The sequence below is a fragment of the Saccopteryx bilineata genome, chromosome 8 (genome assembly GCF_036850765.1).
Source record: "Saccopteryx bilineata isolate mSacBil1 chromosome 8, mSacBil1_pri_phased_curated, whole genome shotgun sequence".
Taxonomy (NCBI): Eukaryota; Metazoa; Chordata; class Mammalia; order Chiroptera; family Emballonuridae; genus Saccopteryx; species Saccopteryx bilineata.
In genome coordinates this window covers 69,986,650-70,012,166 of record NC_089497.1, presented here as the reverse complement: position 1 = coordinate 70,012,166, position 25,517 = coordinate 69,986,650, and the positions used below count along the sequence as shown (strand labels likewise).

The 25,517-nt window shown below is 50.2% G+C and overlaps 3 protein-coding genes across 4 annotated transcripts; all 3 read left to right on the top strand.

The window, feature by feature from the left end:
• The first annotated feature begins 386 nt into the window (after positions 1-386).
• AP2M1 (adaptor related protein complex 2 subunit mu 1) lies at positions 387-10,120 on the top strand. Of its 2 annotated transcripts, XM_066241713.1 has the most exons (12): positions 387-543; positions 2,517-2,633; positions 4,380-4,645; positions 5,364-5,446; positions 5,756-5,866; positions 6,066-6,201; positions 6,291-6,432; positions 7,262-7,381; positions 7,471-7,606; positions 7,710-7,807; positions 8,274-8,385; positions 9,522-10,120. In XM_066241713.1, exons 2-12 carry the CDS (start codon positions 2,560-2,562, stop codon positions 9,654-9,656), a joined length of 1,413 nt encoding a protein of 470 aa, XP_066097810.1. In that variant the 5' UTR covers positions 387-543; positions 2,517-2,559; the 3' UTR covers positions 9,657-10,120. The 2 variants fall into 2 exon arrangements, with proteins under 2 accessions (XP_066097810.1, XP_066097811.1); XM_066241714.1 differs by lacking the exon at positions 5,756-5,866 and having other exon boundaries at positions 388-543.
• A 2,296-nt stretch (positions 10,121-12,416) lies between these two features.
• On the top strand, positions 12,417-12,875 carry LOC136311701 (oocyte-secreted protein 2-like). Its single transcript, XM_066240814.1, has one exon. It carries the CDS (start codon positions 12,417-12,419, stop codon positions 12,873-12,875), a length of 459 nt encoding a protein of 152 aa, XP_066096911.1.
• Positions 12,876-13,342: 467 nt separating this feature from the next.
• Positions 13,343-25,222, top strand: ABCF3 (ATP binding cassette subfamily F member 3). The gene is made up of 21 exons (XM_066241214.1): positions 13,343-13,504; positions 13,731-13,878; positions 14,016-14,095; positions 14,588-14,634; positions 14,856-14,953; positions 15,051-15,173; positions 15,336-15,602; positions 15,915-15,995; positions 16,089-16,148; positions 16,245-16,301; positions 16,415-16,437; positions 16,542-16,597; positions 16,711-16,911; positions 17,008-17,084; positions 22,191-22,235; positions 22,320-22,452; positions 23,821-23,909; positions 24,012-24,103; positions 24,311-24,443; positions 24,578-24,665; positions 24,753-25,222. Exons 1-21 carry the CDS (start codon positions 13,432-13,434, stop codon positions 24,909-24,911), a joined length of 2,130 nt encoding a protein of 709 aa, XP_066097311.1. The 5' UTR covers positions 13,343-13,431; the 3' UTR covers positions 24,912-25,222.
• The last annotated feature ends 295 nt before the right edge of the window (positions 25,223-25,517 follow it).

The following is a 25,517-nucleotide window of genomic DNA, read 5'->3' as shown; positions in this document are numbered from 1 at the left end:
CCAATACCAAATGGCCCACGGACCGGTACCGGTCCACCGCCCGGGGGTTGGGGACCACTGGCCTACAGCAATCCAAGACTTAACGGATGGACTTCAAACAGCACTAAACCTCTGAGGCTCTACTAAACTCTGAAGTATGCACCGGAGGGACTGCGGAGACTACAATTCCCAGAATGCTCAGTGGGGAAAATAAAGTAAGCGGAATGGGGTAGGCTGGGATGTGTATTTCGGGTAGGGTTTGGATAAAGCTACTCCTATCCCTGCCCAAGGAGCCCCTACTCTCCTCTTCGAAGGTTTTCGAAGGCAGTCGGTAGTTGTAGTTTTGCTAAACCTAGGAAACTTAAAATTATAAGCAAGAAGGTGGAGAGCCTGACGGGACTTGTAGTCTTTGCGGGAGGGGGCCGCGCACGCGCAGCTGAGTTCAGGGCGGAGCGGCGGCACTGCGGTGAAAGCCAAGGCAGCGGGCGGCGAACAGGGGGCGGGCGGACATCTTGGTATCCCGAGAGTGGCCGGGCCGGCGGAGCAAGGGGCCGCGGACACTAGGTGAGCTCGGGATCTGCCCTTACGGGGTGAGGGAGGTCGCTGCCCAACTGTATGTAGCTTTGCCCTTACCTGCACTGCGTACGGGGAAAGCTGCGCACACCCGGGAGTGGCCTTAGCCTTCAGATCCTGGAGGGAGCTGACGGCGGGTGGGGACGCCCAGGGCGCTGTTGCAGGACTGACGGGGAGCGGCATCCACCACCTGACCCGCTGGCGCCTTCCTTGAGAGGGAGACCTACTAGAATCCACCCAGCGCAGGGACGTTGCGCGGCGCCCTCCTCCCTAGGATTGTGACAACACCCCTACCCTTCGGCGCCTCCTCTCAGTGCTAGGACAGTTTCCCCGTCTCCCAGGACAGTGACACCCCCTTGTGTGGCCTCCCTGGACTATGCAAGCTTCCCACCTCGTCCTCCCAATTGAGTGACACTCCGAGGCTCTTACTCCTCAGACCTGTGACAGCCTCGAACCCCGTGGAAACATCTTCTGCGATGTCTTCCTCCCCAGGGCAAAAGTCCACCACCCCCTCACGCCTCTACACCTGAACCCTTAAGCAGGCTCCGTTTCCCAGCGCTCCCTTATTCACCCGTCAGGCTCCTCCTACTGTTTTTTTTCTTCAAAGTCCTGACCTTTGCCAAACTGAAACTCCCGCAGGTACCCCAATCAGCCCGAGGCTGCTGTGCGCTCATCTTGAGTATACCACCTGGCTGTTGCTGCCAGTTTTTCCCTTCAGTAAATATTCCGTCCTTGTCCTGGGCCCCACCTCTGCTTCTCTGGTGCCCGGGTTCCCTATCACTTGATACCTGTGAACTTGGTTCTTTGCCCAGGGCTCTACTTCCATTTTGCCTTTCCCAGCCCAGCCTCTTTGGGACTGAGGAATGGGATGTGTCCACTACCTTCAGAGACCTCTCACTGAGTCTGGGAGACCCTGACGGCCACAGTGATGGGCTTTATTTTACAGTTTAGAAAAGTCTGCTAAATTACCCCCTGTGAAATTAATACCAGGTCTAATCCGGGAGATCTAGAACTAAACCCTTTTTGCCCTTGCAAACAGTCTACATTATTTGACCCAAATAATTTGGATAACTCGGGCATCCTGCCCCTCACTTGCAGGCACTCGGGGCAGAAGGGTTGTGGATCTGGAAGCACAGTTTCCACTGGAAGGATCTCTTAATTTTATGTATCTGCACTCCGCCTTCCCACCCCCACCACCCTTATTTTACTGCACTTGGGAGCTGGGAGCCCCCTCTTTGAAAGGGGGCTTGTCAAAAATAACTAACTACTAAGCAGCTTGGGCCATTTAAGTGTAGTCTGCTGGGGCTCTGCCCTTTCTGCTCTGCTCTTTTGCCTGCTTATCTGACTGTGGGAGAGGTTGGAGCCACACTTCTGGGTTCAGGTCAGGGCCTAAGGCCTCCCGTCTGTCCTCCCCCCCTGTACACCCTTTCCTGGAATGTTTAGATTTCTGTGAATTAGAGAGCCAGAGATTCAGGCCCTGCCTCCTCAGAAGGTTAGTGGCCACTGAGACTGGGTGCTCCTAAAGCTGTCCCTGAATTCCCCGTCAGGCCTGAACCCACTAGAATAATTCCTGCCGCCATTCTTACAGCCTCAGGCGGGCCTTCACAGTGACTCACTGGCGAGAGCCTGAGAGCCTGCACAGGAAGGGGCTGGAGAGGATCCTTGCTGAGCTCAGCTCTCTGAAGAGGGGGAGGGGGCTACTCTCTGGGCTTAGCCCCAGAAAAGGGAGGGTCAGAATGGCTTTAGAATTCTGGGCCCAATCCCTCACCCCATCCTCTCCCTTCCAGTGTGGGATAAACAGGAACTGGAGCCTGGCGAAGGGGAGGGGCATGCCGCAAGGGCTGCAAGATCACTTGCTGGAGGGTTGAGTCAGGAAAAAGCCCAGATTGTGACCTGCACAGCCCCACAGGGGACGTTGGCAGGGGTTCTGAGACCTTCCCTTACCCTGCCTCTGCCTGCCCTAGGTCTGTTCTCAGAGCGATGGGCCGTGGAGACTGAGCTGCCGCCATGATTGGAGGCTTATTCATCTATAATCACAAGGGGGAGGTGCTCATCTCCCGGGTCTACCGAGATGACATCGGGTGAGTCCCCTGACTGAGCCAGCTGTGCCCCCCACCTTTACATCCCTTCTTCGCAGCATGCAGGACTAGGTCTGTTCCTATCAGATGCTTGACTTGGACCACCCCACCCCTGCTCCATCATGGAAGCTCAGCAAGTGCGGCCTGGTTGCTGTGAGGTTTGGTAGTACTGGCCTAGCAGCCAGTTGCTTGCCCCTATGTGGGACCTGTGGAATGGCGTGGCCCTTACAATCTTAGGAATTCCTGTCTTTCTTGCCTTCTGTTTCCATTAGTGACAGACCTGTTTTCCAAAGATGAGTACTTTTGCCTGGGCAGGTTGATTGCTCCTTTGAGGAGGAGGGAGATCTGTCTCCAGGGTGGAGTTAGTGGCCAGGTTGGAGGTACTACTCCATCTAAGTCTTGCTTTCCAAGCCCTTCTCATGATGACAGCCTTCATTGGATTCTTTTGAAATCCTCTCCAGGCTACCAAATCCTCTTCCACTCCTTTCCTCAGAAGGAGGCGGGCTGCTGACTAAGCTGTTTTCAGTTCCTCTGGGCCCTTCCTGGAGGATATACATTGTGAGCAGTAGGCACTCTCTGGGTCACTGGCGGAAAGACTGAAGGTTAGGGAGGCCATGCTGCCCTTTCTGGCCTATCAGAGTAGACCTGAATTAGCTTCTTGTTCTGGGTCCCTCAGACCTTAACAAGGAGGTGCAGCCTTACTTCTCATTCTGCCCGACCCTGCATGCCACTGTTCTTTCTTGGCTGAGCAGACATGTCCTAGCCTCAAGAGCTTAATGAGATTAGGCTCTTCTGGTCTGTGCTGCCCTGTTTTTTTCCTCAAAGATTTTGAGATAGACTGGGTCTACTGCGGTGCCCCAGCTTGATGTCTCCTGGCTACCAGGCTAATGGGCTGGCGTGACCTTTGTGGCTATTTGTCCATTGGCTGATGGTGGGGTATGAGCTAGTTATGGCAACACCTGGCTTGCTGAGCCCGGCTGGCTGCCCCACCCACACCCTGCCCCGGCCCTGCACGGGCCTGGTTAAGCCAAGGCCAGGGCATATACCGTCTTGCATCCCTTGCTGTGCTCTCCACCCCTTGCCTATCACTTCTCTGCTTTTTTCTCATCATGTGTGCTACCTACCCCAGTGTGTTGTGTGTCTAACCCTCTCTCTTGTTGCTGTCACTCTCCTCTTCTTGCCGGCGTCATTTCTCTCATCCCATCTCATTGGCTGCCATAGCAATAGGTAAGCAGCCTGCCAAGCTGCCACCCAGGCACAGGTGGGCGGTGGGGGTTCAGCCTCCCCCGTTATTGTTTTCTTCATTTTTTTTCACTCTCTGAGCTTGCCCTGGAATTGGATCCTGGACAAAAATGGGTGGCCAGGCTCCACAGCCCCTTGGTGCTTCTCAGTTAGAGCTTTCTCTGAAGTCACACTGGCTTTGTCTAACTTCTGGGGGGGCCAACCTTCCCCACCAGTGGCATCACTAGTGGGAAGACTGGGGTTAGAAGCAGGGTCTTCTTATGTGGGCCTGGAGCTCACTGAGAAACTAGAAAAATGACAGCTGGGAAATGGTAGTCAAGAGCATACCTTCCTAAGCCTGATGGACCTCACTTTATTCAGGTTCCATCTGTTTTCCTGTCAGTGGGCTGTAGAGTGTATGTCAGACTTCATCAGTGAAGTGGGGGTGCTGTTAGCAGCTGTGACTGATTCTTGGAGAGTGGAGTTTGCCTGGGTGCTGAGCAGCCCCTGTCTACACTTTTCCCTCAGGAGGAATGCAGTGGACGCCTTTCGGGTCAATGTCATCCATGCCCGGCAGCAGGTGCGCAGCCCTGTCACCAACATTGCTCGCACCAGTTTCTTCCATGTTAAGCGGTCCAACATCTGGCTGGCAGCTGTCACCAAGCAGAATGTCAATGCTGCCATGGTCTTCGAATTCCTCTATAAGATGTGTGACGTAATGGCTGCCTACTTTGGCAAGATCAGCGAGGAGAACATCAAGAACAATTTTGTGCTCATATATGAGCTGCTGGATGGTGAGGCTGGCGGAGTGGTGGGCCTAGGGTAGGGATGAACCTGATGGGGCCGAGCATAGAGGTGGGAGTAAGTCTGAGGCTCCATTGCCTTCTGAACTTTTTTTCCTGATTGTCTGGTCTTTTGAGCCCTGACAACATCAGTCCAAATCCAGACCTAACGGCTACTCTGAAGTGGAACACAGAAGTAGGCTAGTGAGTGGAAGGGGTCTTCCAGGGGGCTAGGAACCCGACTGGGATTTGGTGGCTGGGCCTCCTGCAATTACCCTCTTTCCTTTGTGGTTTGGGCCTTACTTAGTTCACTTACTGGCATCCCAGCTTTCCATCTCGACACCTCAGTCTAGGTCAGATGGTATAGGCCCTTCAGGTGCATTGCTTTGTATCTTTGTTCCTCTCTAGGGTATGATTGAATTGAACAGAGTCATTCCACCTTCCCAACATCTCTCTTATTTTCTAAGGCTCAGGGCTTCTTGACCTCTCACCCACTGGCCATGTGACTCTTCTGTTGATTTTCTCTATTTGAAAAAAACTGACATAGTTATTGTTTTCTTATGAAGCACAAATCCAAGAGTAAATACTACAAAGTTAGAAGATCTTGCTGCAGATGATACCACACTCTTTTGGAGCTGTACTGGCTAGACATGTCTAGGCCAGGGAAGAGATGGGAATGAAGGATCCTTCAGCTTTTTTTCAGGGGCTGATGGTTCCCTTCCTTTTGCAGAGATCCTGGACTTTGGCTATCCACAGAACTCGGAGACAGGTGCACTGAAAACCTTCATTACACAGCAGGGCATCAAGAGCCAGGTATTCAAATTATACAGCCACCGTTAGGTTGGAGCCCAACCTTCCTTCGTCCCAGCTGGTCCCTGAGCCTTGTGCTAGCTGACTCACAAGCCTGCTTCTGACAAGAAGTGCTGGCCTGATCTTTTTGCTATGACTGCAGGACTATTTTCCCCTGTGTGGCCCTCTCCCAACCCAGGAGCACCTGACTCAGCATCTCTATTACTGGGAATACAGATCAAGCCGTTTCCTTCTGCACTGGGGGAAGGAGGACTGGGGGCTACTCTGGAGGCCTGGGCTCCTTCAGAGAAGAGAGCTTGGACCCTCTTCTAGGATCCAGGCCTCATAGCCTTCTCTTCCTTCTTTTCTGCCTGCCTCTTCCCGTCTGTGCTTCCCTGCTGCTTCCTGTGGGCTCCACATTGGCCCTCTGGCCTCCAGCATCAGGTAAGTATTCCTTCAGCTTCCACCCTCGCAGCTTTGCTCCGTTTTCTCCAGGCCCTGCCCCATGGGATTTAAGGGGGAAAATAGGTTCCAGGGTGGGGACTAGAAGGAAAGATGGATGAGGATGGAGTAAGGGCAGAGACAGGATGATTAAAAGTGAAGAGGAGTGAGGCCATTGCTATTTGTCTCTATTCCCATACAGACAAAAGAAGAGCAATCCCAGATCACCAGCCAGGTGACTGGGCAGATTGGTTGGCGGCGGGAGGGCATCAAGTATCGCCGGAATGAGCTCTTCCTGGATGTGTTGGAGAGTGTGAACCTTCTTATGTCCCCACAGGGTGAGAATCCTCTCGTTATGAAGCTGAAAGCTGACAGGGGCGAGCTCCTGGTCCTGACTCAGCTTTTCCATTTGTTTGTCTGTCACCAGGGCAGGTGCTAAGTGCTCATGTGTCGGGCCGGGTAGTGATGAAGAGCTACCTGAGTGGCATGCCTGAGTGCAAGTTTGGGATGAATGACAAGATTGTCATTGAGAAGCAGGGCAAAGGCACAGCTGATGAAACAAGCAAGAGGTACCTGAGGCAGGGGAGCTGGTGGGAGAGGGTGGACCTTGGAAGGCCGAGGGCAGCCTGGTGAATCACAGTTCTTTCTGGACATCATTTCTGCAGTAATGCAAACTCCCTCTTCCGAAGGGTGTGCTTGGCTGGTTGCTCTTGACATCTGCGCTTAAGGGAGATGAGAGGATTGTCCTCATCCTACTCAGAGACTAAGCCCCTTTGTTTGGTCCCCAGGACCAAGGCTATTCTGTATATACTGATGGCTTCTGCCCAGCCTGCCTGGAAGTTTTGGGTTCCAATTAGCAGGTGCTCTTGAGATCATGAGCTTACAAAGCTCACATCCTTAATTCGGTGGCAAGAACCCCTAAATCAGCTGCATCCTGGCAGGTTTTTTTTTTTTTTTTTTAGTATGTCCCAAAAGGAAAATTTATTTTTCTGGAAGTTTTTTTGTTGTGCTTTGTTTTTTGAGAGAGAGAGATGAGAAGCATCAATTCAACTCGTAGTTGTGGCACTTTAGTTCATTAATTGCTTTCTCGTATGTACTTTGACCCGGGGAGTGGCTCCAGCTGAGCCAGTGACCCCTTGCTTAAGCCAGCGACCATGGGATCATGTTAAAGATCCCACACTCAAGTCAGCAACCTTGGGGTTTTGAACCTGGGACCTCAGCATTCGAGATCAATGCTTTATCCACTGCACCACCACCAGTCAGGCCTGGCAGCTTTTGATAGTGTGTCGTGGAAGCGTCACCCAGGCTCTGGCAGCCTTTGTGGGTGGGGTAGCCTCTCAGCCCAACTCTCTCCTGCCACTCTCCTGTACCATTGAGATTTTCTGCCCCTTCTTACAGTGGGAAGCAATCAATTGCCATTGATGACTGCACCTTCCACCAGTGTGTGCGACTCAGCAAGTTTGACTCTGAACGCAGCATCAGCTTCATCCCACCAGATGGAGAGTTTGAACTCATGAGGTGCCATTGGGGTGTGAGGAGGCAAGGGGAGGAAGTAGGGAGAGGGAGGGCAGGCTCTGCTATACTAACCTTGCTCCCCACTCCTAAAGGTATCGTACCACCAAGGACATCATCCTTCCCTTCCGGGTGATCCCACTAGTGCGGGAAGTGGGGCGCACCAAACTTGAGGTCAAGGTGGTCATCAAGTCCAACTTCAAGCCCTCACTACTGGCTCAGAAGATTGAGGTGAGGACAAAGGACTCGGGAAGGAAGAAGCACTTGTCTTCAGAAATAAAGACAGCTAATGCCAGGGCTCGACAGAGCTCCCTGACAGGTGTGTCTCTTCTAGGTGAGGATCCCAACCCCACTGAACACAAGCGGGGTGCAGGTGATCTGCATGAAGGGGAAGGCCAAGTACAAGGCCAGTGAGAACGCCATCGTTTGGAAGTGAGTCTTTCCTTCACGAGGCTACAGCAGGGCTCAAGAAGCATTGTTGTACCCTCTTATTCAACATTACCTTTTGTCCTCTGAGTGTGTGGTGTGTGTCTTGGGGGGAAAGTGTCTGCTTCTTCAGGAGCCTCTGCTTCTCTCACCCTCCGTACCTCCGTGTGAATATGTGCATGTTTGTACTTGGGTGCACGCAACATTTACTTGTCAGGATGCTTGAACGTTTCCCCACTTGCCCTTGTGATGTGTTTGTGAAGTAAACAGTAAAGGATGGCATGCCCATGTATCTAAGCAGAAGCTGCAGCCCACAGTGCTAAAGAAACAGCAAACCCAAGGTTCTTTGCAAGTGGTTATCAATGTCCTCACCACATTTCCTTCCCACAAACTCCTGGGTTCTTCCCCCCACACCCTTGAAATTCTTCTAAGCTACAGGGGCAGTTGCTGCCCATTGCTCCTGTGTTCCCAGGATCAAGCGCATGGCAGGCATGAAGGAATCACAAATCAGCGCAGAGATTGAGCTGCTGCCCACCAACGACAAGAAGAAGTGGGCTCGACCTCCCATTTCCATGAACTTTGAGGTATGGCAAAGGAGGGGCCTAGAGCCATAGCAGGTATGCTAGTAAAGATCTTAGAGATCATTCAGATGAACCGCTATAACCTACTACCTGCAGATGAGGAAACTGAGGCCTAGAGAAGGGAAGTGACTTTAATTCATAGACCCTTCAGGCCTCCAACAAAAAATTGTTGTTCACACTTAGAAAAATGACTCTTTTGCCCTGGCCGGTTGGCTCAGCGGTAGAGCGTCGGCCTAGCGTGCGGAGGACCCGGGTTCGATTCCCGGCCAGGGCACACAGGAGAAGCGCCCATTTGCTTCTCCACCCCTCCGCCGCCCTTTCCTCTCTGTCTCTCTCTTCCCCTCCCGCAGCCAAGGCTCCATTGGAGCAGAGATGGCCCCGGGCGCTGGGGATGGCTCTGTGGCCTCTGCCTCAGGCGCTAGAGTGGCTCTGGTCGCAACATGGCGACACCCAGGATGGGCAGAGCATCGCCCCCTGGTGGGCAGAGCGTCGCCCCATGGTGGGCGTGCCGGGTGGATCCCGGTCGGGCGCATGCGGGAGTCTGTCTGACTGTCTCTCCCTGTTTCCAGCTTCAGAAAAATGAAAAAGAAAAAAAAAAAAAAAAAAGATAGTTTGGAAAGAATGAGAATGAAAAAAAAAAAAAAAAAAGAAAAATGACTCTTTTGGCTTGTTGTAAGGTAATTCTTTGGAAAATGTTAGATTGCTTAAATGCCAGATAAGACACAACGTTTATTTATTGACAGGAAAATGGGCCGACTTTGTACAACTTGTATGTCAGACATAGAATTTTCTCCACCTTATGTTTTAAGAACACAGGCAGGTCTTCAGTTGCTGCTTTCTGTAGATTAAGGGAATTGCTTCACGTTATCACAGACAGGGCCTGACTTCAAACCCAAATGATTGCTAGTCACCTTTGGATACGCTTTCTTCTTTAATAACCTCTTAAAGGACTCCCTCACTACCCCAGCTTCTTTCAGGACCCTAATCATTCAGTCGCCTGCAGTAGAGATGAAATAGGGCAGGGCTACGGAACTTAACAGAAAGGAGAGGCTGTAGTAGGGCAGGGCTACGGAACTTAACAGAAAGGAGAGGCTGTGACAGGAAGGCCACCTTCCTAACTGAAGCTGTCCCTTGCCCAGGTGCCATTCGCGCCCTCTGGCCTCAAGGTGCGCTACTTGAAGGTGTTTGAACCGAAGCTGAACTACAGCGACCACGATGTCATCAAATGGGTGCGCTACATTGGCCGCAGTGGCATTTATGAGACCCGCTGCTAGCTGCCTAGTGGCAGCTGGCCCGCCTCCCCACCCACCCTCTCCCACAGGTCCAAGTGCCCTGGCTACCACATCAGTGTCTCCTCCCTCCTGCTTTGCTGCCTTCCCTGTGCACCAGCCCCTGAGTCTAGGTCTGGACCAGCCACATCGCAAGCAGGACTGGTGGAGCTGTCCCTGGGCTTCCTGGGCAGGGGGGTTTGGGGGCTCCTGCTTCATTCATCTGTCTGCCTTGGCCCAGTGCCAGGCTCTGAGTTCTGTGACCAAAGTCAGGTGGGCTGCTTCTCCCTTCCCTTGTGGCCATATCTCTCTAGTGGGAGGGTTGGCTGCCCCTCACTTCAGAGCTCCCCCAACAGCTAGTAACAGATCCCTAACCCTCAACCCTTACTCTGCTTTGGGATAGTGTGAGCTTCATTTTGTACACTTGTGACTTTGTCCAGTTAAAGACCCAATAAACTATGTAGAACGGAGTTGCTGGCGAAGTGTTGATGCGGGAGCTAATGGGAGGGAACTGGTGGGACTGCTCTTCCCATGCCTTCCCTTGCCTGCTTTGAGTAGAATTTTCTGTTACAAACTGTCTCAAGGCTCCTTCCCTTGCCTTGGTCTCGATTGTTAGGCCCCTCCAAGGTCATCTGGTCTCTAGTGTTAACCCCAGGTCTCCTGGCTCCTCTGAGAAGAAAACAGCTTCAAGGGCAAGCAGCACCACCGGGCCCCAGTTCCCTAAGGGTAGAGATTCTTTTCCCTAATTCACCTTTAGTTTTAGGCAAGTACATTCTAATTAGAGACTAAGCAAAGTTTACATTTGGTCTTTTTTTTTTGCTTTCCTGAGAAACTGACCTCTTAATTCCATTCTCTTCCCAATTGCCCTGGCTTCCCAAACCATGGTAGGTAGGTGGGTAATTAAAGGGAAAATTTGACTCCCTAGGCCTCTAAAATACCTCCCTTCTATACCTCCCCCTCTTTGAAGAATCCTATGGCAGCCTAGTGCCCAAGGGAGATACAGTGTTCCATAATCTGTTCGTGGATTGGACCAGATAAAAGCAGTGATTTACCATCACCAGTTTTCCCTTGCTTGGTTTCAGCCTTTTCAAACCTAAAAAAATGTATTAGAAAATTCAAAAAATAAACAGAAGTAGGCCCTGGCTGGCTGGCCTAGTGGTAGAGCATCAGCCTGATATGTGGAAGTCCTGGGTTCTATTCCTGGCCAGGGCACACAGGAGAAGTGCCCATCTACTTCTCTACCCTTCTCCCTCACCTTTCTCTCTATCTCTCTTCCCCTCTGCAGCCAAGGCTCCGTTGGAGCAAAGTTGGCGGGGGTGCTGAGGTTGGCTCAATGGCCTCCACCTCAGGTGCAAGAATGGCTCTGGTCCCAGATGGGCAGAGCGTCGCCCCCTGGTGGGCTTGCTGGGTGGATCCCAGTCAGGCTCATGCAGGAGGAGTCTGTCTCTCTGCCTCCCCACTTCTCACTTCAGAAAAATACACAAATAAATTAAAATTAAAATTAAATAAACAGAAGTAGCAAAATATAATGAACCCACATGTCCCATCATCCAGCTTCAACAATTATCAACTATGGCCAGTTCTTAACATCACATCCAATCTGTGTTCACACTTAATTCACGTGTCCTATAAAACTTTTTACATTTTGCATCTGGATCCAAAGTCCATTGTAGTTGATGAATGCTTCTTAAATTTTATAAACCACAGATTCTCCCTCAGCTCTTGGCAATATTGAAGAAACCAGATAATTCTGTACATAGCTTCCCCATCAGAATTCCTATTTCCGTGTGTTTTCTATAAAGTGGTTATGAGACCTAGGGGCTTAATACTGTAGCTTCTATAGTTTTATTTTAAATATTAGGATTGACTGATTCCTCACAAGGATGAATAAATTATAGCAGGACTTGGCTGCAAACCGAGGATAATAGACACCCAGACAACTTGATCGAGGAAGGATTAGTAGCCGGAAGAGCATGTGAGGATAGTAGCACCAAAACTACGAGCTCCCCGAAGTTAGATTTCTTACATCTTATATACCTTTACAGCTTTAGCTTTTACGTGACAAGTGCCTGATTTCTTTGACTTGTGTTTGCAGACCTACTGACTTGTATCTCCAAGAGGGGAGGGGTAAGAGGAGGTTTGACCATCTTATCTTTGACAATTCACATAATCCATGTTTCTTGCTGCTGCTGCTGCTGCAAGTTTATTTCAGGGAACTGATAATAAGGACCACAGCTGTGGTTTGTTCCTTTTCAAACTTTCTCAGTCAGCCCTTCCTCAGTCCAAAACGAAACGCTGAGGTCACCGACTTGAGGGTAAGGTCACCGACTTGAGGGTAAGATCACAAACATTGCAGAGCCCCCTCTCCTGCATTCTGGTTTCTCCTCTCAGGATAATGTAATTTTAGTTGACAATTTTAGAGCGGGATTGGAAAAGTACTCACGTTAAAATGTAAAGCAGTAGCATCATTAACTTCCTCTCGAGAGCATCAGGGAAAGGAAGTAGCCTTTTAGAGTGGTTTACTGAGGTTCAGTTTGCAGGTCTGTTTTGGGTTTGGGTGGGAAATAAATACTGATGGATTTAGGCTGTGTTGTCCATCTGATTTTCTTGCCCTTTGGTGGTGAGTGAAACCGCTCTGGGGTGGTGGAAGGACTCAAGAGGCCTAATTTGGACTGAGATGCAGGTCTCAGGCGGGCGGGCTACCAGGCTGAGACAAGAAGCCCATAAGAAGTCCCATGCTGAAGGTCTGCCATGAGGAAGGTCGCTATGGCTTTAGAGGTCTTGGTTCTCCTGGCGGTGTTGATGTGGCCCCGTGCCGAGAACATACATGTGAAAATCAGTTGTTCTATGGACTGGATGATGCTCGAAGTTACCCCACAAACATATAGCAGCCGTCGCTATATGTTCGCTGATGAACTACGCCTGAGATCAGGCTGTCCTGTGACTCGGATACAAACATATGCATATGATTTTATATATCCTGTTTATGATTGTGGTATCAGGACACAGGTTGTCTCCGAGCACACTCTCATTTTTCGAAGCGAGTTGTACTATAACCCGAGGGATAGACATCACCACCGCCATACAGTCCCTCTGGAGTGCTCTGCCATTAGGAAATCAGTGTGGCTCACACCAGTTTCTACAGATGAAATACAGTTGGATCCCAGTCCCTTTATTGCTGATTTTGCGGCCACGCCAGAAGAGTTAGGATTAAGTTCTGATTAAACTGACTCCCTCTTTAAGGAAGAATAAAAACTTGAAATTGGGGGGGAAAAAAAAAAGATTGGGAACCATAACAAAACCCGCGGCTGCACAGAACTGCAAAAGGGGCTTTTGACAATTCAGGGAGGAGCATGAATCAGCTACGGGAACTGACTCCAAAATGGACCTGGCTAAGTACTCAAACTATTAAGGCCAATGTGCTTTATCAATTACCCGCTGAACCTCTGGTGTCTCGCGGCCTCATAAACCGCGAGTTCCCCGGCACACACACCCCGCCCCCATCCCCGTCCCCGGTCTTCTCCATCATCACCTCCCAGAAGGTAGCGAAGACCGCACATGTGGCTAATTTTTCAGCGGAAAAGGCGGGGCGCAAGCGTCAAGAGCAGCACTTGCGCACGGTCCCTCCTCCGTCCGGGTCAACCCGCCCACCGGGCTCTTTGCCTTTATTACGTCATCGCACGCATGCGCTTTGAAAGGAGGGACGCTCCAGGGAAGGACAGGGGGGTGGTCCTCGGCTGGGGTCTCACCGCGACTGCGCGGAAGGGAGTACGACTGGAACATGGCGACTTGCGCCGAAATCCTGCGGAGCGAGTTTCCCGAAATTGACGGACAGGTCTTTGACTACGTGACGGGTGAGCCCAACCGAATTAATACACTGGGGAGGCCGAAGTGGAAGTCGGGTGGGAAAGACTAAGGGAGGGCAGTGCCGGGGCCGCTGCTAGGCCTCTCCTCTGCGTGACCTCTTGTCCCGAGGGCGACTTGGATCTGGAGCCCGGACTGGGGTCGCGGTTCCGGGGCTAAACTTATTGTATGTCCACCCTACCCGGTATCTTCCTCGACCTGCCACGCCTGGCCCAGGCGTCTTGCACAGCGGCAGCGCGGACTTCGAGTCTGTGGATGACCTGGTGGAAGCTGTGGGGGAACTGTTGCAAGAGGTGTCTGGGGACAGCAAGGATGACGCGAGCATCAGAGCCGTGTGTCAGCGCATGTACAACACTTTGCGCCTGTATGTGCAGGGGCAGGGGGATTTGTGGGGAAGGTGGGAGGGAGGACGGTCAGGAGACAGGAGGTGAGGAAAGAAGGTCTGATGGCCTTAGATCTTTCTCAACTCCTAACTCTGTGCTTTCCGTTCTTACTGTCAAGGGCTGAGCCACAGAGCCAGGGAAGCAGCCAGGTGCTGCTAGACGCCCCCATCCAGTTGTCAAAGATAACGGAGAACTACGGTGAGAGTGAGAGAAGATTGAACTAGCTACCCTCTCCTTTTTCTCAGCCTCCAGGCCCTAGCCAACTGCCTCCTGGAGCTCAGAACTACTGGTACCTCTTTTCCATAGGACAAGATTGTAGAAGCTAGTTGATGTCTTTACTGAAGGCAAAAGAGCCCATGATGAAGGGAGTAGGGTTGGAGGGTTCTCCAAGCTCTTGGCAATGGTAGGAAGCATATGGGCTTTGGAGCTGGACAAACTTGGGTTCACATCCCCAACCCCCATTTTTTGACTTACTAACCAACTGCATGCTCTTGTAAGAGTTGTTTATCTGCCCCAGCCTTGTGTCCTTAATCTAAAATATTTTTTTAAGTGCGGGGAGGAGGATCGCTGTCTATCTTCAGTATTGTAAGGCTTTCCTGAAAATATCTGTGTCTGGTTTATTTTAGTTACTCAAAATACTAGTTTCCCTTCCCTCAGGGAGAAGGTGACTGCTTTTCTTATCACCTACAGACTGTGGCACCGACCTTCCAGGACTGCTGAAGAGGGAACAGTCCTCGGTGAGAAAGAAGAAAGGGAAGGGCTTGTTTATGGTTGGGGTCAGAGTTTACTGTTTCTAAATACTGGAAAGTTTTTCTGGGGGTTTTCTGATAATGTCTTTCCCTGAGTCTTGAATTCTATTCATCATGGGTAAATTGAGAAGGTTAACTTGAGGTGCTCTCTCCGGGGGTTCCTTTATGGCCTACACCCAAGGGTGAAATGGTTTTGTTTGGATCCTTAGACAGTGAATGCAAAGAAGCTAGAGAAGGCTGAGGCTCGACTAAAGGCAAAACAGGAGAAACGCTCAGAGAAGGATACACTCAAGACCAGCAACCCTATGTGAGTTTAGCAAGAAGGGTTAAGAGAGCAGAGCAGTCTCTGCAGGGATGGAAGGGTGGTTTGGAGGGCCAAAGCCATCTATTTCTTCCTTTAAAAGAGTCTTGGAAGAGGCATCAGCCAGCCAGGCAGGCAGCAGAAAGGAGAGTCGGTTGGAGTCATCTGGCAAGAACAAATCCTACGATGTGCGAATTGAGAACTTTGATGTGTCTTTTGGTGATAGGTGAGGAAGTGGCAGTGGGGTACGTGTGATGTTTTTCTTTTATCAATTAAAGGAGAACTTGGAGAGATGAAATGGGGCTAAAAATAATCTTAGGTTTCTGTTGTTAAACTTGCAGTACATCTATATCTAGAGCACCCTCTGTTTTCTCCTGACACCCTGCAGGGTACTGCTGGCTGGTGCAGATGTGAACCTGGCATGGGGCCGTCGCTATGGGCTGGTGGGTCGCAATGGGCTGGGAAAGACGACACTGCTGAAGATGCTGGCCACCCGGAGCCTGCGGGTTCCAGCCCATATTTCCCTGCTGCACGTAGAGCAGGAGGTTGCTGGAGACGACACCCCTGCGCTGCAGAGTGTGTTGGAGAGCGACACTGTGCGAGAAGACCTCTTGCAGCGAGAGCGGCAGCTCAGTGCCCAGATTGCTGCTGGCAGGTGAAGGCTCCAGGCTAAGAAACAACTAGCAGCAGCTGGCCTTCGTAAAGTACCTGCTATACTGTCACAGTCCATAATTTGCATGCCCAGTGAGCAGCAGAGCTTAGAACTTAACGCTGAGAGGCTCTCAAGCCCTTGTTCCTTCCACAATGCCCAAGGCCCTCAATGCTGTGAGCACGTTCTTCCTGTATTCTGTTCTTGTCCCAGCAACAAGGCAGCCAGTGGTCTGCTTTCCAACTGCGTGGGGTGCAGGACATCCTCTTGGATTGCCCCTCCTCAGGCTGATTCCTCTCTCCCTCATCCCAACCCCAGGGCTGAAGGCTCAGAAGCGGCACAGCTAGCAGAAGTCTATGCCAAATTGGAGGAGATTGAGGCTGACAAGGCACCTGCCAGGTATTTAAAATTACCCCTTCCTTTCTTCACATTTCACCTTTCCCTTCTGTTACCTGTTCCAACTACTATAGTCTTCAACTTCTTTACTTCTAGAGCATCAGTCATTCTTGCTGGACTTGGCTTTACCCCTAAAATGCAGCAGCAGCCCACCCGGTGAGTGACCCTTACCATTCCTGACTGAATACTGTTGGCTTTGCCTTGCCTGTGCTGGTGAGCACCAACCTCTAATGCAGCTCTGTCTTTCTTTAGAGAGTTCTCAGGTGGCTGGAGGATGAGACTGGCCCTGGCCCGGGCCCTGTTTGCTAGGTGAGTCTTCTGGGCCTATGTATGGATACTATGGAGAATGGGCCTCGGCTCTCGGGAGGTAGCAATGAGTGTCTGGCATAAAACCTCAAGCCTCACATTGTTCTTTTCCACAGGCCAGATCTTCTGCTGTTAGATGGTGAGCTTGAAATGGGGCACCCTAACTTCAGGGTGGGGAAAAGTGGCAACACCCATGTTCCTAATTCTCCAGCCCATCAATCCCAAATATGTCTACTTTTCCAGAACCCACAAACATGCTGGATGTAAGGGCCATCCTGTGGCTAGAGAACTACCTTCAGGTGAGTGCCTGCAGGTGCTGGAGTAGGTCTGGGCAAAGTCTGCCTCCAAGACACCTAGGCCCTGGGAGCTGGCTGCCCCTGCAAACTGGGCCTGCTGTCCTGTGACCCCTCAGACTTGGCCCTCCACAATTCTGGTTGTCTCCCACGACCGAAACTTCCTGAATGCCATAGCCACAGACATCATCCACCTGCACAGCCAGCGGCTAGATGGTTACCGGGGAGATTTTGAGACCTTTATCAAGAGCAAGCAGGAGCGGCTACTCAATCAGCAGCGTGAATATGAGGCACAGCAGCAGTATCGCCAGCATATCCAGGTGTGGGGCAGGCAGGGCTGAGGGACCCATCCCATGGGTATTAGAGTTGCAGGGAGTGAGGGAGCCTGACCAATGCCTGCACTCGCCCACCTACAGGTTTTCATTGACCGGTTTCGCTACAATGCCAACAGAGCCTCTCAAGTACAGAGTAAACTCAAGATGCTGGAGAAACTGTGAGTACTGTCCTTGACTGGGCCCTGGCTCCTGTTCTCTTTCACTTCTTGCCTTATTTTGCAGGCCACCCCTTGCCCTCCCATTCTAGGCCTCCCCTTTTGTAGAAACCAACCTTAACCTCCTCTCCTGCAGGAAAGTAGAATGTTTTATGCTGCTCTCAGAGAATTAATCTTGCCCCAGGTCTAGTCACTAATCTACTTTCTGTATATATTTGCTTAGGTTGAACATGTAATAGAAATGAAATCATAAAATGTGACCTTTGTATCTGGCTTCTTTTACTTAGCATAATATTTTTAGGGTCATTTATGTCATAGTCATATTAGTACTTCATTGCTTTTTATGACCAGATAATATTCCATTGTATGGATAATACCACATTTTGTTTATCAAGTCATAAATTGATGGACATATATAATAGATTTTCTGGCTTTTATGAATAATGCTGCTGTGAACATTTGTGTACAGGTTGTTGTGTGGACATTTGTTTTCTATTCTCTTGGGTACATATCTAGGAATGGAATTGCGAGATTCTATGATAATTTTGTTTTGCTTTTTTTGTGTGTGAAAGGGACAAAGACAGAGAGAGAGACAGATAGGGATAGACAGACAGGAAGGGAGAGAGATGAGAAGCATCAGTTCTTTGTAGCGGCACCTTAGTTGTTCATTGATTGCTTCCTCATATGTGCCTTGACTGGGGTTCTATACCAGACAGAGTGACACAGAGTGACCCCTTGCTCAAGCCAGCCACCTGGGCTCAAGCCGGTGTGAGCCTTGCTCAAACCATTTGAACCCGCGCTGAAGCTGTCGACTTCAGGATTTCGAACCTGGGTTCTCCATGTCCCAGTCCAACACTATTTAGTGTCACTGCCTGGTCAGGCCCCTGTCTACATTTACCAGTCCTTTTTTTTTTTTTTTTCCTGTATTTTTCTGAAGCTGGAAACGGGGAGAGACAGACTCCCACATGCGCCCGACTGGGATCCACCCGGCACGCCCACCAGGGGGCGATGCTCTGCCCCTCCGGGGCGTCACTCTGTTGCGACCAGAGCCACTCTAGTGCCTGGGGCAGAGGCCGAGGAGCCATCCCCAGCGCCCGGGCCATCTTTGCTCCAGTGGAGCCTCGGCTGCGGGAGGGGAAGAGAGAGACAGAGAGGAAGGAGAGGGGGAGGGGTGGAGAAGCAGATGGGCACTTCTCCTGTGTGCCCTGGCCGGGAATCGAACCCGGGACTTCTGCACGCCAGGCCGACACTCTACCACTGAGCCAATCGGCCAGGGCCCATTTACCAGTCTTTTTAATTTTGGCCATTCTGGTGGCTGTGACGTGTTATTCCGTTATAGTTTTGACTTGCATTCCTTAATGACTAAGGATGGTGAGCTTTGAAGGTTTAATCTTGAAGCAGCCTTTCTTTTCTTTTTTTTAAAATTATTTTTATTTTTTATTCCTTTCAGAAGAGAGAGAGAAAGAGAAGGAGGGAGGAGTAGAAACCATCAACTCCCTCCCATATGTGCCTTGACCAGGCAAGCCCAGGTTTTTTTTTTTTGAACCAGCAACCTCAGCGTTCCAGGTCGATGCTTGATCCACTGTGCCACCATAGGTCAGGCCTTGAAGCAGCCTTTCTAAAAGTGCTGGTGGTCCTGGCTGGTGTTCAGTGGGTAGAGCATTAGCCCTGCATATGAATGTCCTGGGTTCAGTTCTGTTCAGGGCACACAGAAGAAGTGACCATCTGCTCCTTTCCACTTCCCTCTCTTCCTTCTCTCCCTCTTCCCTTTCTCTCCCTTTTCCCCTTCTCTCCCTCTTCCCCTTCTCTCCCTCTTCCCCTTCTCTCCCTCTTCCCCTTTCATAGCCATTGGCTTGATTGGTTCAAGCATGGACCTTGGGTACTGAGGATAGCTCAGTTGGTCCGAGTCTCAGCCCCGGATGCTGAGGAGGCTTGGTTGGTCCGAGCATCAGTCCCAGGTGCTGAGGATAGCTTGGTTGGTTAGAGTGTCAGCCTCAGGCACTGAGGATAGCTCAGTTGATTCAAGAATCAGCCACAGACAGGGGTTGCTAGGTGGATCCCTGTCACAGCGCATATGGGAGTCTGTTTCACTATCTCCCCTCCTCTCATCATAAAGAGATTGATGGATAGATAGATGAGTAGATGGATCAGATAGATAGATAGATAGATAGATAGATAGGATAGATAGTGGTAGGAGAGCCTAAAATCATAAGGCTTAGGATTTTGTGACATAGAAACATTATGTTAAGTAGGAGGACAAAAAGCAACAAAAAGACAATTTTTTTTTTTTTTTTTTGTATTTTTCTGAAGTTGGAAACGGGGAGGCAGTCAGGCAGACTCTTGCATGTGCCCAACCAGGATCCACCCGGCATGCCCACCAGGGGGCGATGCTCTGCCCATCTGGGGCATTGCTCTGTTGCAACCAGGGCCATTCTACGCCTGAGGCAGAAGCCATGGAGCCATCCTCAGCACCCAGGCCAACTTTGCTCCAATGGAGCCTTGGCTGTGGGAGGGGAAGAGAGAGACAGAGAGGAAGGAGAGGGGGAGGGGTGGAGAAGCAGATGGGCGCTTCTCCTGTGTGCCTTGGCCGGGAATCGAACCCGGGACTCCTGCACACCAGGCTGACGCTCTACCACTGAGCCAACTGGCCAGGGTCAACAATCCTATTTTTTTTCAGCATATAGTTAACTAGAAAAATATACAGTCATGTGATGTTTAACTACAGGGATACATTTGAGAAGTGCATTGCTGGGCAATTTTGTTATTTTGCAAACATCATAGAGTACGCTTACACAAACCTAGATAGTATAGCTAACTACACACTTAGGCAGTATGATATAGTCCTCTGGTCAGCAAACCGCGGCTCCCGAGCCACATGTGGCTCTTTGGCCCCTTGAGTGCGGGCGCAAAGGCCAGCTTAGGCGTACCCTAATTAAGTTACAGTGTACCTACCTATATAGTTTAAGTTTAAAAAATTTGGCTCTCGTACTGCCTGACCTATGGTGGCGCAGTGGATAAAGCGTTAACCTGGAACACTGAGGTCGCTGGTTCAAAGCCCTGGGCTTACTGGTTCAAAGCCCTGGGCTTGCCTGGTCAAGGTACATATGGGAGTTGATGCTTCCTGCTCCTTCCTCTTCTCTCTCTCTCTCCTCTCTAAAATGAATAAATAAAGTCTTAAAAATAAATAAATAAATGTTTAAAAAATTTGGCTCTCAAAAAAAATTTCAGTCGTTGTACTGTTGATATTTGTCTGTGTTGATTAATGAGTTTGCTGACCACTGGTAGCCTATTTTTCCTAATCTACAAGACTGTACAGCATGTTACTGTGCTGAATACTGAGACAGTTGTAACAGTGGTATTTGTTTATCTAAATATATCTAAACATAAAAAAGGTGCCCTGGCCAGTTGGCTCAGTGGTAGAGCGTCGGCCTGGCATGCGGAAGTCCCAGGTTCGATTCCTGGCCAGGGCACAAAGGAGAAGCGCCCATCTGTTTCTCCACCCCTCCCCCTCTCTTTCCTCTCTGTCTCTCTCTTCCCCTCCCGCAGCCAAGGCTCCATTGGAGCAAAGATGTCCCGGGCGCTGGGGATGGCTCCATGGCCTCTGCCCCAGGTGCTAGACTGGCTCTGGTCGCAACAGAGCCACGCCCCAGATGGGCAGAGCATCGCCCCCTGGTAGGCATGCCAGGTGGATCCCGGTCGGGTGCATGCGGGAGTCTGACTGTCTCCCCGTTTCCAGTTTCAAAAAAATACAAAAAATAAAATAAATAAATAAATAAAAAAAACATAAAATAGGTACAGTAAAATACAATATAAATGATAAAATAAAAAAAAAGGTACACCTGTGTAGGGCACTTACCATGAAGGAGCTTACAAGACTGGTAATTGTTCTGGGTGAGTGAGTGGTAAGTGAATGTGAAGGCCTAGAACATGACTGTACACTACTGTAGACTCCATAAACACTGTACATTTCGGGTACACTAATTTGTCAAAACAACATGAGATTAAATTAAGCACAAAAGAAAATGATGCAATCAATAGATGCAGTAAGCACGAAATGTTTGAAGCTGCTGCTGATGTAGCAGTCGAATATTTTATAGCAAACATTTTTATATAAGTAGAAAGAAAACATTCTTCAGATAGGGACAGACAGGCAGGAACGGAGAGAGATGAGAAGCATCAATCATCAGTTTTTTGTTGCGACACCTTAGTTGTTCATTGATTGCTTTCTCATATGTGTCTTGACTGTGGGCCTTCAGCAGACCGAGTAACCCCTCACTCAAGCCAGCGACCTTGGGTCCAAGCTGGTGAGCTTTGCTCAAACCAGATGAGCCGACGCTCAAAGTCGTGACCTCGGGGGTCTCGAACCTGGGTCCTCTGCATCCCAGTCCAACGCTTTATCCACTGCGCCACCTCCTGGTCAGGCAAAAGAAACATTCTTAAATAATGGTAAAAAGTATAGTATAATAAATATATAAGCCAATAACATAGTCATTTATTATTATCAAGTATTATGTGCTGTATATAATTATGTGTGCTGTACTTTATAAAACTGGCAGGGCAGTGGGTCCACTAACAACACCACAAACCCATGAGTAATGCATTGTGCTATGATGTTATGACTTGGCTATGATCTTACTAGGCGATAGGAATTTTCAGCTCTGTTATAATTTTAGGGGATCACCTTCATATATGCAGTTTGTCATTGACCAAAATGCAGTTACATAGTGCATAACTGTCCTAAAAAAATAATGTTGGCCTGACCTGTGGTGGTGCAGTGGATAAAGTGTCGACCTGGAAATGCTGAGGTCGCCGGTTCGAAACCCTGGGCTTGCCTGGTCAAGGCACATATGGGAGTTAATGCTTCCTGCTCCTCCCCCCTTCTCTCTCTCTCTCCTCTCTCTCTCTCTTCTCTCTCTCTCCTTTCTAAAAAATGAATAAAAGAAAAAATAGCAGGAAAGAGTTCTCTGGACTCTCCTTTAAAAAAAAATAATAATAATGTTATCTGGGTGGTGGGAGTACAAGCTATTTCTAAGTTTTCTCTGAACACAGATTACTTGTGTTATAGAACAAATAAAAGTCATAAATCTGGAGTGCCCCCTCTCTCCTCAGGCCAGAGCTGAAACCCGTGGAAAAGGAGTTGGAAGTAGTGATGAAGTGAGTGCAGGGCTGGAGGGGCTGGTGGAAAGCTCTTGTTTCTGGCCGCCCCAGTGCTCTTCACCCCCACCTTCCCTCCCGCAGGTTTCCTGATGGCTTTGAGAAGTTCTCCCCACCAATTCTGCAACTAGATGAGGTGGATTTCTACTATGATCCTAAACACGTCATCTTCAGCCGTCTCTCCGTCTCTGCTGATCTTGAGTCTCGCATATGTGTGGTATGATTGCCGTTTCTCTGTTCCATGAGCTGGGACTCTCTCATCCCACTATGTGCTGTAGGTGGGCCCAGATCCTCGGGCTACAGAGGCAAGAGGTTGCTGGAGCAGGAGTCAGGGCCTGAGCCAAGGACTCTGCTATACTTACACTGTCCTCATCCTCCAGCTTCTCGGGCTGCCCTGCAGAGATGGCAGCCTAGCATGTTTGACTTTATGAATACTTAAAGCAGTATTTTTTTTTTTAACATTTTTACTTTTTTTACAGGGACAGAGAGAGAGTCAGAGAGAGGGATAGACAGACAGACAAGAACGGAGAGAGATGAGAAGCATCAATCATCAGTTTTTTGTTGCAACACCTTAGTTGTTCATTGATTGCTTTCTCATATGTGCCTTGACTGTGGGCCTTCAGCAGACCGAGTAACCCCTTGCTCGAGCCAGTGACCTTGGGTCCAAGCTGGTGAGCTTTGCTCAAACCAGATGAGCCCGCACTCAAGCTGGCAACCTCGGGGTCTCGAACCTGGGTCCTCTGCATCCCAGTCCGATGCTCTGTCCACTGCGCCACTGCCTGGTCAGGCTTAAAGCAGTATTTTATCGTACTTGTCTCAGCTCTGTGTTTTCTCAAACCATGAAACAGCATAGGCTTCAGGGTCAGACGTCAGATCCTGACTGCCATTTCCTAGCTTTGCTATTAAACAGCTTTCTCATCTTGAACATGGAGATAGCGTCTACCTCACTTGGTTAATGGGATAATTAAATCTCACTTAGTAAGTACTTAGTATTAGATTCTGTTTACCTAGTACCAGCACTTAGTAGGTACTAGCACTTAGTAGGTACTCAGGTATTAGGTTCTCTTTACATCTTTACTACTTCCTTCATTTTTCTTGTTAGTTTTATTTATTTTTTTAATATTAAGTGAGAAGCGGGGAGGCAGAGACAGACTCCCGCATGCGCCTCAACTAGGATCCGCCTGGCAAGCCCACTAGAGGGGATGCTCTGCCCATCTGGGGCCGTTGCTCAGCAACTGAGCCGTTTATTTTAGTGCCTAGGTGGAGGCCATGGAGCCATCCTTAGCGCCCAAAGCCAACTTGCTCAAGCCAACCAAGGCTTGGCTGTAGGAGGAGGGGAGGAGAAGAGGTGGAGAAGCAGATGGTCGCTTCTCCTGTGTGCCCTGACTGGGAATTGAACCTGGGACTTCCACACCCCGGGCTGATGCTCTACCGCTGAGCCAACTGGCCAGGGCCACTTTTTAGTTTCTTAAAAATATTTTAGTTATTGAAAGAGTCATTGGGGCTACCTGAGTCCAATTCTCTTTTCCTTCTCTCCTGTGTCTTACACACGCATTCTTTAAAGTTCTTATGTTTCTTCTTACAGGTTGGGGAGAATGGGGCTGGGAAGTCGACCATGCTGAAGCTGCTTATGGGGGACCTAACACCTGTTCGGGGCATCAGACATGCTCACAGGTTGGGCCCATACCTTCACTCTCCAACTACTCACACACTTGTAGCCACACTTTTTATGGTCATGGCCTTTGATTCCCTCTTCCCCTTCATTTCTGCCTGCAGGAATCTGAAGATCGGCTATTTCAGCCAGCACCACGTGGAACAGCTGGACCTGAATGTCAGTGCTGTGGAACTGCTGTCACGCAAGTTTCCTGGTGTGTTAGGGATTGGAGTTGAGGAAGGAGGGCCAGGGCTGCTGCCTTCAGTTAGGCAGCTCAAGATGCTATCTTTTTTGGGGGATGGGGGTTATGCTGAGCAGCCCAACCAGGTCTAGGTATAAAGGACAGGGGCATTTGGAGGTGGGGCTGTTGGGGAGGGTGACGGGAGGGAGTAGGGCTGTGATGTGATGGGGTCTATTCCAGGGCGGCCTGAGGAGGAGTATCGCCACCAATTGGGCCGATACGGCATCTCTGGAGAGCTGGCTGTGCGCCCTGTGGCCAGTTTGTCTGGGGGCCAGAAGAGCCGGGTAGCCTTTGCTCAGATGACCATGCCCTGGTGAGGCCTCATGTTTCAGAGTTCTTGCCTTCGTCTGTTCCCCTCTTGCCTAGTAGAAAATGATTATCTTGTCTTAGTGTCAGAGTTTGTGGTTTCTCCCACCACCCGTAACCTCCCTGGGTTCTACCTTCCAGCCCCAACTTCTACATTCTGGATGAACCCACAAACCACCTGGATATGGAAACGATTGAGGCGCTGGGCCGTGCTCTCAACAATTTTAGGGTGAGTGTGTCTTCATACTGCCTACTTTCCACAAGGCCACAGCACTCTTAGGGACCACCTCAGTGCCTCTGGTCTCCTGTTTTTCAGGGTGGCGTGATTCTGGTGTCTCACGATGAGCGCTTCATCAGGCTGGTGTGCCAAGAGTTGTGGGTGTGCGAAGGAGGCGGCGTCACCCGGGTCGAGGGGGGATTTGACCAGTACCGTGCCCTTCTCCAGGAACAGTTCCGCCGTGAGGGCTTCCTCTAGGCCCAGTAGGCTGAGGACTATGCTCAGGACATGGACTGGGCTCTCAGACCCCTGGGCCACTGTGTAGGCCACCATCTCCAGGCCATGGACCTCCCCTGATTTGGGGGGACAGCCTTATTCTCAAATCTCTCCTTATGACTGGAGCATCCTCTGCACAATCCAGGGAGCCTCATTTAAGGGTCTGTGAGGACTGGTCTTCTAAGTGGAAGGGGTGGGGGGTGGCCACTGGAGTCATACATTCCCCCCCACTGCCCCAGCTCTGACTGGGCCCCGAGTGGCTGCTATGTAAATTAAATCTTCCTTGCCTCTTCTCTGCTGTTCTTTGGCAGGGCTGCAGCGTGCTAAGGGGTGTGAGCTCTCTGATTTGGCATTTTCCTGTGACATTTGTGTTTATCACAAGGAGGAAGTTATGGCATCACCAGCTTTGTCCCTGGAAAGAATCATCATTAGAGCTCTGGGTCACCTGGCTGACCTTGTGATGGGCGGGGCTGTTGGAGTGAAGGGCAGTGTTACGTCACTGCAGTGCTGGTCCTGTATCCTGGGCTCAGCTTCAGCTGCAGGGTCTTGGAGTCTGCTGTCTCAGCCTCACCACTTGGGAGAGTGAAC

Excerpts from the sequence above, each read along its gene's own strand:
- LOC136311701 (XM_066240814.1), top strand. The coding sequence starts at position 12,417 with ATGGCTTTAGAGGTCTTGGTTCTCCTGGCGGTGTTGATGTGGCCCCGT.
- AP2M1 (XM_066241713.1), top strand. The coding sequence starts at position 2,560 with ATGATTGGAGGCTTATTCATCTATAATCACAAGGGGGAGGTGCTCATC. Across the intron at positions 4,646-5,363 it reads CATATATGAGCTGCTGGATG|AGATCCTGGACTTTGGCTAT; the intron begins GTGAGGCTGGCG and ends TTCCTTTTGCAG. Across the intron at positions 5,867-6,065 it reads CCTCTGGCCTCCAGCATCAG|ACAAAAGAAGAGCAATCCCA; the intron begins GTAAGTATTCCT and ends ATTCCCATACAG.
- ABCF3 (XM_066241214.1), top strand. The coding sequence starts at position 13,432 with ATGGCGACTTGCGCCGAAATCCTGCGGAGCGAGTTTCCCGAAATTGAC. Across the intron at positions 14,635-14,855 it reads TGAAGAGGGAACAGTCCTCG|ACAGTGAATGCAAAGAAGCT; the intron begins GTGAGAAAGAAG and ends TTGGATCCTTAG. Across the intron at positions 22,453-23,820 it reads TTGAGTCTCGCATATGTGTG|GTTGGGGAGAATGGGGCTGG; the intron begins GTATGATTGCCG and ends TTCTTCTTACAG.